The 14,296-nt window shown below is 33.6% G+C and overlaps 1 protein-coding gene across 1 annotated transcript in view; it reads right to left on the reverse strand.

Moving 5' to 3' along the window:
* LOC131202064 (ankyrin repeat and sterile alpha motif domain-containing protein 1B-like) overlaps positions 1-13,040 on the reverse strand; it is a 59,108-nt gene extending 46,068 nt beyond the window's left edge. Inside the window, exons 1-2 of the mRNA XM_058190613.1 lie at positions 12,967-13,040; positions 1,454-1,507 (exon numbers count right to left, since the gene is read on the reverse strand). Of these exons, the coding sequence (XP_058046596.1) occupies positions 1,454-1,489 (36 nt within the window). The 5' untranslated portion in view covers positions 1,490-1,507; positions 12,967-13,040. The remainder of the gene's footprint in view (positions 1-1,453; positions 1,508-12,966) is intronic.
* Between the last annotated feature and the right edge of the window lie 1,256 nt (positions 13,041-14,296).

The following is a 14,296-nucleotide window of genomic DNA, read 5'->3' on the forward strand; positions in this document are numbered from 1 at the left end:
TCCTGGGAATAAATGTTATTTTCAACATTCTGAAACTCTACATTAGATGATCTTAAACCAAAAGTATAGGAAATATGTAAAAGTAGTAATCTGAATCCTTTTTTTTTCAATTCAACAATGAAATAAAAGTTGTTTTAAACAGATAACACATTCTACACTCTTTTCAACTAGTAATCTGACAAACAAGCTAAATACTCAAATTTTCCATTTTGTAAAATTCATTTATATTAAATATACTTGAAAAGTTCTTGAGATTCATCAGATTACAGTATATTTATTTTTTCTAGTTTTTCCTAAATATATTTTAGAGGAAAGGAAGAAGGATGATTAGAACGGCTTCCTTGCCTCTTAATGGTCTTACACAGTAATAGCTACAGATGCAAAAAAAACCAAGTCTTTTCCCTCCACCAGTTTAAAGTAGTAACAGCTTACCCTTTGCCATCCTATTATGCCTATAATATTTTCTGGATGCAAACTCTTTAGAAAACAGTACTGTAATGGTAATAGTAGGCATTTCTAGAAGATATTGTCTGATAAAACTGAGAGTTTGGAAAGAGAGAAAAGCCAGTAAGAATTTTTGCTGTTTTAATATCACTCTAAGGGACTACATGGAAGTGGTAGTACATTTCTAGGGTTACATTTGCTACAATTTAATAGACCATTCTATCAGACTATACATAATCATCAAGACTTTTTGAGCAGTAATAGATAATACAATGATAAATTATACTGCTGATCATGTTTTTTAATTGATTGTAGATCATTTTTATATCTGTCTTTATATTGGTTCTTAATTTATTTGACTTGATTTTTTTAACCTATTGCTGGTTGCCCAGAGTCACTTAGATGAAATAAGCAGCCATTCAAATCAATTCAAATCTAATGTAAATTTGAATAGTATACATCATATCTCATTTTATGAAATGCTACCAGAGTGTTTAATATCCAATATTGTTGTGTATAAGATGGTTGGGGGAATTAACATTTTGCAAAGCTTACAAATCTTTAAAGATAGTAGGAAAGTTGTTACAAGTTCCCAGTTTTTTTTAAATTCTTGGAAAAAAATATTTATAGAAATAATATGCCACTGTTAATTTAAATAGATCTGCTCTTAATATTACTTCAGTCTCTTTTGATTTTAAGATGTAAAACTGCTAGCATAACAATAGAATTTTGCTATTCATTTACAGCATGGAATTACAATACTTCTCTTGTAGCACAACCAACCTATAAAAATCAGTAGCACTTGTTCCAAATATTATTTTTATTATCTCAATGATAAAATCAGATCTGCTAAAAAAGAAGACTGAACTAAATACAATATCGTAGTAATTACTATATATAGATATAGATATAGATATAGATATAGATATAGATATAGATATAGATATATGTCAAATGTGTGCAAAATTATTCTATATTGTATAAAACCTCTTATCCATGTAACCCTTACCCAGATAAACAATGCTTTGCCGTGAAGGAACTTCATATGAATCCAGTCATATTTCTGTAAGAACAAAAGGATACTTACTTGTGTTTGCTGAAGATATAAACAAATAAATTTAATAATATCACCTGTTCATTCACTCTGGAATGTGATGGCCCATGATGGATAAGAATCTTCACAATCTCTACATCTCCTTTCCAAGCAGCCAAGTGTATAGGAAAATACCCTTTATTATCTGCCACATTAGTGGATGCTTCATATTGAAGTAATTTGATAACTACATCCCTGAAAAATATTTTAAAAATGCACTAAGGATTGACAGATTCCTTTACAAAACTGAATTTATAGCACATACTGACAAAATATACCAAAACAACCACAAAATTATTCTTACGACACTGTCATCAATGCTAAGAAGCAGGAAGCAGATGTGTTTAAGAAATTTAGAAATGATTATAACAATTATAATCATCATACTCGTTAAATCATCACTGAATAAGAGATTAGGAATTATATATTCATAAAAGGTTTACTCTCTTGAGACATGCTTTAATTTGGAAGTTGGTAGTTAATAGCTAGATCTCATATTACAAAACAAATATAAATCACAGGAATTACAGAAATGTTTCATATTAGAGGTTCATAGTTAAAGATTTTGAAACTCTTATCTTCCTTCAATCATATAATAGTAAAAAAGGTCACTCTTATAAGTTCTGTGAACTATCTCTCTAGCTACAAAGAATTGCTAAGACTAGAATTTTGTTTCATGAACCACTGAATAGTTGTTTACAACTAGGCATCATAACCCAGTGTCCCCAACCTTTCCAGGTCCACAGACTGTCAGCGATGGCAGCAGTATGGGAGGATGGAAAAGGGATGGTTTTGTGCATGCTTTTGCAGACTGGTTCCCAACAAGCCATGGACCAGTACTGGACTGCAGACCGGGGACTGGGGACCCCTACCATAAGTAATTGCTGGGAATTCTGGATGTCACATACAGAAGGCATGCATGGCTGCCCTACAGGGGTGGATTCCACTTACCTTTACTACTGGTTTGCAATGGGCATGCACAGAAGCCCCTTGATGACGTCGGGGCAGATAGGCAGAGTCTCCCACCGGTTTTACTACCGGTTCTATGGAACCGGACAGAACCAGGAGCAACCCACCACTGCTGCCCTATGTTAATACTGGCCACCGAATCTTCTTGGACAAGATGGGTTACAGAAAAAGTTCCTGCTCCTTTTGAACTTCTCCTGAGCAACATAATTTTTATCAGATTTGGTGTGCTACTATATAGTTGATTGTTCAGTAATAGTAATAAATTCTGGCCTGTTCTTCATTCCCCACTACTTTCCTGGCCCTGGCCATGAAAGCTAGTTTTATCTCTTGTCTAGTCTTTTTTGGTACAATTGTTGATTTTTGATGGTTATCTCATGCTGACAAGCTGCATATGATTCAACCCTGATATTCCAACTTTATTTCCTCATTGCATTACCTTCTTTTTTTTCAAGATCCTAATTCCCTAATCATATTTTGATTCCCTTTCTTTGATCTTTTGAAATACCAGATTTTTCTTCACTATCTTTTCTTCCAGTACCCTTCAAGAACTATATTAGATTTTCTATGAAGTTCTATTTTGAAAATATTTGATATGAGCAGTAGTAGATAAAAAGATTGCATGTACCAAAAGAGAGTACATTGCAAATAAAATATGATAAATAAAACATTCAAATTTATTTCTGAAAGTCAGTGAAAAACCAATATTCATCTATTGATCTAGTGTTGAACTAGTGTTGAACTAGTGTTGTAAATGTTGTACCTTGATGAACGTATCTTTTCTTTTATGTACACTGAGAGCATATGCACCAAGACAAATTCCTTGTGTGTCCAATCACACTTGGCCAATAAAAAATTCTATTCTATTCTATTCTATTCTATTCTATTCTATTCTATTCTATTCTATCCATCCATGTCAGAAACCTGCAGCCAGAACCATTTGTGCATAGGCCCAAATAGATATTTTATTGTAGATCACTTATATTACAAGAACTATCTGTCTTGACCATAGACATTACCTCTCCCAAATCAATTCCAAACAGGAATGTCTCTTTACTCTCCCTAGAGGAGGCCCCTCTACTTTAGCCAGTGATTCCACTACAGTCCATTCATTCAAGTTATATGTTACTCGATTTCTAAAGACTAACAGCTTACCTATAATGACAAAAATTAAAACATAAAAATAATTATATAAGTATAATATGCCTCCCTGATGTGTTAATGTTTGGCAGAAGAATCTTCAAGCATCCCCAAATGTTTCTCTGAACAGCCATAAACAGCCAGCAGTTCAAAAACATAACATGAAGGATATGATCTAAATATGAATAGTCCTTGATTAACAATGGTAATTGGCATTAGAATTGCCATCACTAAGCAATGTGATCTTAAAACATGGCATCACGTGACTGTATACCATTTTGCAACAGCAATTCCAGCACTCAACATTGCCAGTAAATGAATCACTGTAGGCCATTAGTGCAGATGTCACATAGCTATTATGTGATTTCCTGTCAGCTTCCCCACATTTGCTTGTTGGAAGCCAGCAAAGAAGGTTACAAATGTTGACCAAGTGACTGCAAGGAAGCTGAAATGGATGGAACTCTGAGGACCAGTCATAAATATCATTTATTCAGTGCCATTGCAAGTTTGAACCACTGCTGGATGAGTAGTCATTAACCAATGACCATCTGTACCTGAGAATAGTTTCAGACATGCAAAACAACTCTAAGAAGGCTCAAGCAAGGGATCATTGTAGATGACATTCTCCCAAATGTGGCAATCCTCTTTTACTAGATCTTACTGAGTAGACAAATTCAAGCTTGGCTCTTTTCTTACAGATGTTTCAGTACCCAACTAGGTAACTAGAACTAGTTCTTCTACTGGTAAAACAAAATTTCTCCAAAAAAGAAAATTCAGTTTTCCAAGTAGGTCACAAGATGGCATTAGTCTGCTACAAAGTAAATGTTCTTTACTAAGATTATTACAAAGTATTATAGATCTCAAGAATATCCTAGAGGCAAAAAAGAATACCTTTTTGAATATGCTTTCAGTCAACCTTTATGGATAAAAAAACTGTAGCATGACACAGAAATACAAATAACAAATCAAGTACAGATTCCTGATTAGAATGTTGTATCTTTTTCTACAGCTATAAAATCCTTTTGAAGTAAAAGATCTTTTTTGCTTTTACTTGAACTTTTCTTTTCTGGGGTTCAAAGCTTGAATCAGAGGCTGCAAAGAAATGATAAACATGTTTTTTTTTTCAGTCTTGATCCAGTTATTTCTCTGGCATTTTATTTGTAATTCTAAAGGAGCATTAGCTTTTCTGTTTTCAGCAAAGCAATGGTCTGTGGTAAACTATGTACGTGACGAGAACATTTGTTCCTCGTGGGAATGGTTATTGAAAAGATTTGAGTCTGCAGACTGCATTATTGTGAATGGCAAGAATTCTGACAAGGAAGTTACTTTTACAATCATTCAATAATTCACAATGATTTACAATAATTCTGTAGGAGATGAGCAGGCTCAGCCTAAGGGAGGGGTCAAACACACCATCATTCTTGAGTCCCTTCGTGCCCCAAGAGATCTAAGTCCAGCCCACCTTGAATTCCATTGACTCTTATCTACCCCAATTTGCTTTAACTGTTACTAGTTCAGATTCTTGTAAACAGCATAAGCAATAAACCTTTATATTCATTTGAACTGCTTGGACTTCTGATTTTTCCATGCTTGACAAATTCAAGAAAATATTATATGGGTGTAGCTTTAAAGGTTTTTCTTTTTTCTGTGCACTATTATAAGCACCCACTGCATGGTAACACTCATTTTAGACATCCTGGACTAAATCCATCAACATTCTGGATATTGCTTGTTCAGATAAAAGATGGTAGCAATATTATTTAAGCAGCCTGATCATGGAGGATTCAAATGTTTCAAATTCAACATGCCTAACCTTATCTGGAATCTTCTAATTGCACTTGCAAACAGGAGCAGGGATATGTTGGAGGCATTAAAAGGTGTCTCTCTAAAACAGTTAGTAAAATGCCCAACAAGAGGAGACCATATTCTAGGTTTAGCAATAAAGGAGAATATTTGTAGCTTATGGTTGAAACAAGGGATTCTTGGTACTCTATGAGCTTGGTTATTTTCTTAAAGACAATTCATCACCCAAACTAGGTAACATCAGGGCTAATAAGGAGTGGGGCTTGCCCTCAGTTTATATTCTAGTGGCTGTCTCTGTTATGGTTGGTTGGAGGGGTCTTGGGTGTTCTTTGGTTAAGCTGTTTGGCAGTTCCTTGGTTGGGGTATTGTTTACTTCTTAACTGTTGCTCTATATTCATATGTTGTGAAATTAAAGAGTTTTCATAATATCTTCTGACTGCAAGTTGGGTAGAGTGGTCAGGCACTTTTTGGTGACGTTTTGATGAAGTCACAACATATGGACAGACTTAAGCATAGTTTTAGTTGGGAAACTGTGGCCACCTTAGACCAAGCCAAGTGCAAAAACCCTACAGAATTCCTGGAAGCTTGGCACTCCAACAAATTGGCCATCATTAGACACACAGACATAAACAGCATCTACATACTGTACAAAAGAAAGAATTAACAAGCCAAAAAGGGAACAAAAAGACCAAAACACCTTGCCACCAGCAATCAACATCCAGATGAATGTAAATGGACCACTACATCTTTTTCTGCTGTCAGTTTTTCTAAGTTTTTATGTTTCTAAATACTATGACTGTCAGTAACTCTATCATAGAGCATTCTCATGGGAGGAGGAGGATTGCTGAGCAATAAATGGATGGCCCTGAGCAGATTCAATGGCTGAAAAGGAAGCCAGAAAAGACAAAAACAGACTGATCCACAAGGAACGGAAAAGTTGACTAAAAAATAATGCTTTGCTAAGAAGCTTGATTGAAATTAATTCTTTGCATTCATGTGATATTGGTATAGAACGAGCACAACTGACAAGATGCAGGCTTCTCCAGGAAATAGAAGAACTAGTAATTTTTAATATATTCTGATGGACTGCCATGAAACAGAAATAAAAAAAAACTACAGGGTATATATTTGGTACAGCATAGTAAGTAAATGAAAGTAAACACATTTTTTGTTAGAATAATCAAAGCGATTTATGGAGAGCAAACAGCACAGATTATAATAAATGGTAGCTTGACAGAAGTTATTAAGATTGCGAAAGGAACGAGACAGGGATGTCCCTTATCACCATTATTGTTTGTTTTGACTCTGGAACCATTATTAGATAAAATACGAGAATTAACGAAAATAGAGGGAATTAAGATTAGACAATATGAGTACAAAGTTAGAGCTTTTGCAGATGATGTAGTGGTTACTTTAACAAATCCTATAAATTCAAGTAGATTCTTGTTGGAAGTAATTGATAAATATGGAAAGGTATCAGGATTTAAAATAAATCAGAATAAAACAAAAGTGATAATTAAAAATATGTCTATACAACAGAAACAAAAACTAGAGGAAATGACAGGATTTGAGGTAGTAAAAAAGGTTAAATACTTAGGGGTTTATATTAGCTCATCGAACAAGAAACTTTATAAGAATAATTATGACTTGCTATGGCAAAAAGTTCAGAATGATATGAGTGTCTGGAAGAAATTGCAGTTATCCCTATTGGGAAGGATTGCGGCTATTAAAATGAATGTGCTACCTAGATTTTGTTTCTGTTCCAGATGATACCAATAATTAAAAAGGATAAAAATTTGGAAGATTGGCAGATTGGGATTAATAAATTTATATGGCAGGGTAAAAAGGCGAGGGTTAAAATGAAAATAATACAGGACTCACGGGAAAGAGGTGGTTTAAGAATGCCTAACTTTAAACTATATTATGAAGCAGTAGCCCTTTCAGTAATAAGTGACTGGTTTAACTTAACAGAGGAAAGAATTTTGAATATAGAAGGTTATGACTTGTTATATGGATGGCATGCGTATTTATTTTATGAAAAAAAAGTGGATAGGGCTTTTAAGAATCATGTGTTGAGAAGTGCTCTTTTGCGGGTCTGGAAAAAATATTCCTATAAATTAGATTACAAGATTCCTATATGGGCGAGCCCCAGACATGCAATAGAGAATATAAATATAGAACAGAAACAGGAAATGATTACTTATAAAGAACTTTTGTATGCTGAAGGAGGTAGATTGCAATTAAAATCATTACAGGTATTAAATGAAGAAGGGAGGAATTATACTTGGTTTCAATATGGGCAAATAAGTGCTAGATGGAAAGAAGATCAAAAAATTGGTATAATGCAAAGGGAGGAAAATTTAATAAAGCAAATTAGAAATCAGACCCAGGAGCATATAAAGAGATTGTATAATGTGTTGCTTGAAATAGATTCGGAAAAGGATTTGGTAAAGGATTGTATGATAAAATGGGCACAGAATATTCAGGAACCAATAATGTTGGAAACATGGGAGAAAATTTGGGTTAGAAATGTTAAGTTTACACAAGCACAGAATTTAAGGGAAAATTTTTATAAGATGTTTTATAGATGGCACTTAGATCCCAAAAAATTATCATGTATGTATCCTAATATCCAAGCGAAATGTTGGAGGTGTGATTGTGATGACGCTACATATTTTCATATTTGGTGGACTTGCAAGAAAATTAAGGTCTTTTGGATAAGAATTTGGTGGATTATTCAAAATGTACTGAAGAAGAAGATAAAGTTCCTGCCACAATTTTTCCTTTTGGGAATTATAACGGATTGTACAGGGATTGAGACTAAATTGATTCTGAATTTAATAACAGCAGCAAGACTGTTGATTGGACAATACTGGAAGAAAGAAGAGATACCTACAATAGAAGAATGGATACTGAAAGTTATTAATTTGGCTGAGATGGCTAAAATCTCAGCTTTTTTAAAAGACAATACGCAGGAAAGATATTTAATTGACCGGACAAATGGATTGACTATCTACAAAATAGATATCAGATTAAGAAATATCAGATTGCCTTTGAATAATTAGAAAGTTATTTTATGTAATGGGGAAGGGGTCGGGAGATGAAAAGCTTTGGATGTGGTTACTTGGATTGGAAGGGAAAATTTTATTCTATGTTTGGTTTATGTATAACAATACCTTGTGATTGACCCGGGAAGCCGGGGGGGGAGGGGGGGAAGGGGTTTTTTTTGGGTGGGAGGGGGGAAAAAAGGGGGGGAAATGTTTCTGTTTTTTAAAACTCTTTCAATAAAAAAAAAAAAAGTAAACACATTTTAGCATTACCTATGTAAATAATACCACATATATCTAAATTGCTTGCCAGACATAAACAAATGTTTATGTAAATAGGAAAATGATCATGTCCCTTATGCCCAGGATAGGATATTAACCACTGAACTTCTTTAGGATAGTTAAGTAGCTAGAATTCAAATGGTCCAGGTCTACCACCTGATGAAATTGATTGTACTATATTGCTTATTCCTGAAGCAGGAATAAAATACCAGATTCCAGAACAAAATGTGCTGGCAGGAAAATTTGAAGTGAACTTTACAGTATATCCATTATTTATGAAGAAGCTGTTCCGCATGATATTGTGATACGTATAAACAAAATAAAAAGATATTCTCCAAAGAAGATAAGAAAGATCACAGTAGACAGACAATGGCAGCACCTAGATATAGCTTTAATATGTAAGGAAGGAGGTGGCAGATCTTAATGAGAAGTCTCTTCTTTTCCATTCTATTCCAGGCAATGACAGTTACTACTTGAATAGGAATTTACACCTACTCACATTTTAAACACATTTAACCTACTTTTCTGTGCTGGTCTTGATGGCTGCCAGCCAACAAGCTAGCAGGCTGGATTCTTGCCACAATTGAGCAATAAAGGAATTCAGGCAAAACAGTCTTTTGGAAGCAAAAAGTCCTCTTTACCAGTATCTTAGAACAGCAACTGTAAATGTAGTCAACAGATTTAATATAGGTTAAAACAAGGAATTGAATAATCAAGCAACAAATCTGAAGGAAGAGACAGGAAACAGGATGGAATGGAATCTAGACTTCCAAGCACAGCACAGCAAGATAAACCCAATAAATCTGAGACTTGAAAAGTTGTTCTTTGCATTTTCTCCCAGGGACTGAGGCCAATAAATCAGCAATGCCAAGCCTCCACCCAAATGTACAGATAAGCTACAACCTCATTAGAGTTGGCTCTTCTGTTGGCCTGCTCTTTGACAAGTCTCTGGCCTATGAAACTCAATCTCTGCTACTATCTTTATCACAAACTTCTCTTTATCACAAACTTCTCTTAAGACTGGGTAGCTGAACTGCAGAATCTAGAAGCAGGCGGTAGGGGTTGGGGTTTGCTGAATTTGTCTGAGCCTGAATGGAGTTCATCACTGCTTGAATCACCCAATCCAGAATTATTGTCTTCCACTTCCTCATCTGAAGACATATCCATATGCGCCCTTAAATTAAAACCTGTTTGGTACATCAGATTTTCTCAAAACAATTATATTCTCTCTCATGTTCCTTTTCTTGCAAGGAGTTTAGACACTTTTGGTATAGTTTAACTCAAATCTGTGATCAGTCTCCCCTAACCAGGTTTTAAGGTTAAGCACCTGTTCTAGTGTGTATTGTTAGCAGTATCTTTTAGCAGCAGAGACTAAATCTAGATTATAAATTTAGTTAATTACAGTTACGATTAACCAGGTTACTATAAGATTAAAAATATTCTCAGAAGTAAACCTTACAAAAGACCTAATCCGGGAAGGTACTGTTTTATCTCACCATTTTTAGGGATTCATTCTGGAATAAACTCAATTATCATATTTTACTTTCAGCTCATTTATCTGTTCATTTTCTGCAAATTGAAGAACTTTCTATTAGCAATTTACCATAGCAAAATATTAAATCACAGATCTCATTATGAAACACCAGTGACAGTTCCTAGGTAAACTCCTTTGGAGACAAGTACAAAGATAATTGATTGATCAAAGTGATCTATGCTAACAGTCTGGATAAAGGTGAAGCCATCTTATGTCTATGGCTGAATGTCAGCACAATCATGACAACTTTTACCAGCCTTACCTACATCTTGAATAGGACTCATAGTACTCTCTAGGGCAGTATCTCTTCAATTCTCAGTGCCTGCAGAACTTCAGCCCCAGCTCTGAGAAGGAGAATGAGAAAAGCAGCTCTGAGAAGGAGAGCAACAAAAGCAAAGTTGCATTTGTCCCTGCTATGTTGCCCCTGCCCACCCCCCAAATTCAGAATTTAGTAATCTAAGTAATATGAACAGTAAGATTCTAGGGAAGTATAACAAAACTGGGCATAATCTCTAATAAAAAAAACATTAGAATGAGCTATCAAATGGAGTGAGCAAGTCAAGATAATAGAAATGGAGGGACATTCCTAAACAATCAATTATTATTTTTATTTCTCCTTCATAGGCTGACCCGTCATTCAAATGTGAAAGTTCAAGGACTGGAGAAATCTTATCAAGCACTGGAATTAATGAAGAGAACTGAAATGAAACCTACGGAGTTGGACTAATGACAAAAGAATTTCAGTTTATATGCTGCTATAAGAGGAATTAAAGTTGTCAGTGCTGAAAATGTTGGCATTAAGAAAATGTCCATTCTAGTACATATGTTTATACGCAATTTGTTTCCTTTTGTTTTGTTCTACCTCATTATTAAGCACTACAGAAGAATATTGAAATAGTCTTGGCCTCAGACTACAAGACAAACAAATGAATTGGTTTCTCTGCACTGTTATAAATCAGCCTAACAACTTATATTGCATTACTAATACTGAAAATAGTACCAGAAGGATGACCAAAGTTGAAATTCATAATGGAGCTGAAAGCAAAGCCTGTGATAGAATAGTTAAATGTACAAAGCTGGATACCTGAAAAGTCTCCTCATTTCCAAAATCTTATGCAACTGATTCTGTTTTTTCCAAGCCCAGAATACAGCCAGGCAAGAAAGTCATCAGTTTTGAGTAGATGGTGTTCTGAAGACACAATGTTGTACTTATTTAGCCACACTATCACTCACTGAACTGGTTTCCTTACCAAGATTGCTGTCAAGTAAGAGGATATGTTTATGGCAAGAGTATCAAGTTTAATTCTGCTAATGTTCATAGAATGTTCATGAAGTTGGAAAACTTCCAAAGTAAAACACTTTAGCCTATAAACCAGAAGCAAGTAAGGATCTGATGCAAACTTAGCATGAGAAAAAAAGTATTAACAAAAGAGGAAACAACTGGAAAATAAGGAAGGACCACAAACAATAATAATGATTGGAAATTGGACGGAAGTTTGGGAAATATTACAAGTTTGGGACATCTGCACATTCTTCCTTTATCAAAAGAAAATAAAATCCAGCAGTTTCAACACATGATTAGCAAAAAGACTGAGGCATCCCAATTGTAATGAATTTAGAGATGAATGGAATTCTACCATAAATGTATGAAGTCACCAAGATTTCTATAAGATAACTCCTATTTTTTATTTCAATTAATTGGGTTAATAAGACACTGAAAAGCTACCTTTCTTGATTCTGAGCAATTGCTGAGGGCTTGAAAATAGTAGCAAAATTCTAAGACAAATAACCACCTTAACAAATGAACAAGACAATGTTCCCAGTTATGCTACTAGTGCATAACAAAATATAGAGGATGATAGAAGCTTTTACAGTTCTAGTATATTTGCAAATCCACAGATATAATTTAAAAAGACCAGAAGTACTTCGGGAAATATCACAGACATGGAAAGGGCACTGATCACCTAACACTAGCTGCTGAAACCTAATATTCACCAACCCAAAAAAAACAATAATCACAAAACAGTAGTGTTGAAATATATTTAAAAAAAATATATTTTAAAAAATCAGTCCAGGACAACAAATACCAAGAGCTATTGGGAAGCCACCCAAAATTCCAGAAATCATACAACAATATCATATGTCTCCACCTTCATACTAGCACAATCCATCCATTAGGTTGAAGAATGGTCCTCACAAATCATTTTTTTCCCAATGGCATCTGTGTTCTCTATTATCCACTGCAGAAAGTTATATAAAAATGCCAATGTAAGATTGAAGATTATTGAGATCAATTTTTATATAAATATGACTTTTTACTGCTATTTAAAATAAATTAGAAATCTATTTTGTCTCAAAGAGGCTCTATCCTGTCAAATCTAATCAGTTATAAAAAATATAAGTTTAAAATCTAAAAACTTACTGATTCAACAACCTAGTCCATATCTGTACGTTATTCGTGTTAAAAAGTCACTATATAGAACTTCACTAATCACTGGTTTGGATCCTGCTACAGTAGGCTTCTTCAACTGCAAAACTGGAATAGTATTCCGCTAAAATCAACATAAACACAAAAATATGATGATTTTATGCAGCCTAGCATCAATATAAACATGCAATACAAACTAATTCCAACATAATAGTAATATAGCACTTACTTGTGACCATTCAAAGCTGCATGATGTAAAGCAGTGTATCCTGAACTATCTGTGCAATTTATATTTGGTCCTCGCCAGATGCTGAAAATAAAAAACAAATTCCATTATAAAAGTATGAAGTTACTAACATTAATTAAAGGATTAAATATTACTTTGAAACAAATCAATGACATTTTAATTGTTATAAAGGTAAAAGAGTTATGTTTAAATTTTAACAGTTAAAAACATGATATATTTTACATACAAAAATAAGGAACAAATTCCATTGTAACAATATAAAGGTACAGACATTTTAAAATGATTAAAGATTAATATGGAATAAATAATAAACATTAGATTTGCTATAAAGAGTAATGTTTTAATTTTAACTCAGAAAAACAAACTATGATTAGATTATACATTGAAACTTTCATACTGATGGCAATCCCAGGTGAAAAAATTGCCGTTCCCAGGAAAGCTGATTAATTTTCAAGTTCCTACTTGAAATGTATATTTTGCATCCCAGAGTGTAAATTGAAGAATTTATTGATCAGGAATAAAGAGGAAATAAATAAAGAGAATAAAACTCTTTCCTCAAGAATACCGGGCTCTGCCATACAGTATAAAAGAAACCCCTGTGTTCCTTTATTTATATTACTAAGTAATTATTTTTATTTTTCTCCTTTACCCAAGAATAGGGGAGCAAGGTTCTGAATAGAAAAGAATTAACAATTCAGAGGACAGATTCCTAGTAAAACATGTAATTATAATATAATGTTCATATTTATTTATTTATTAATGGTAAGCTTGTTACATTGATATTTTGCATGAGTTGGAACTAAGAATTCTTCCTGCAGCTTACTTCCTTTCTTTTTGCATGTCCCTCTTTATACTGTATATGAAACTCACTTCAAATTATTAAATTTATATAGCCTGATTAGTTTTCCCCAAGTCTACCCTTAAATACAACTAATTCCAACATAATAGTAATATAGCACTTACTTGTGACCATTCAAAGCTGCATGATGTAAAGCAGTGTATCCTGAACTATCTGTGCAATTTATATTTGGTCCTCGCCAGATGCTGAAAATAAAAAACAAATTCCATTATAAAAGTATGAAGTTACTAACATTAATTAAAGGATTAAATATTACTTTGAAACAAATCAATGACATTTTAATTGTTATAAAGGTAAAAGAGTTATGTTTAAATTTTAACAGTTAAAAACATGATATATTTTACATACAAAAATAAGGAACAAATTCCATTGTAACAATATAAAGGTACAGACATTTTAAAATGATTAAAGATTAATATGGAATAAATAATAAACATTAGATTTGCTATAAAG

Source organism: Ahaetulla prasina, chromosome 7 (assembly GCF_028640845.1).
Source record: "Ahaetulla prasina isolate Xishuangbanna chromosome 7, ASM2864084v1, whole genome shotgun sequence".
In the NCBI taxonomy this organism is placed as follows: Eukaryota; Metazoa; Chordata; class Lepidosauria; order Squamata; family Colubridae; genus Ahaetulla; species Ahaetulla prasina.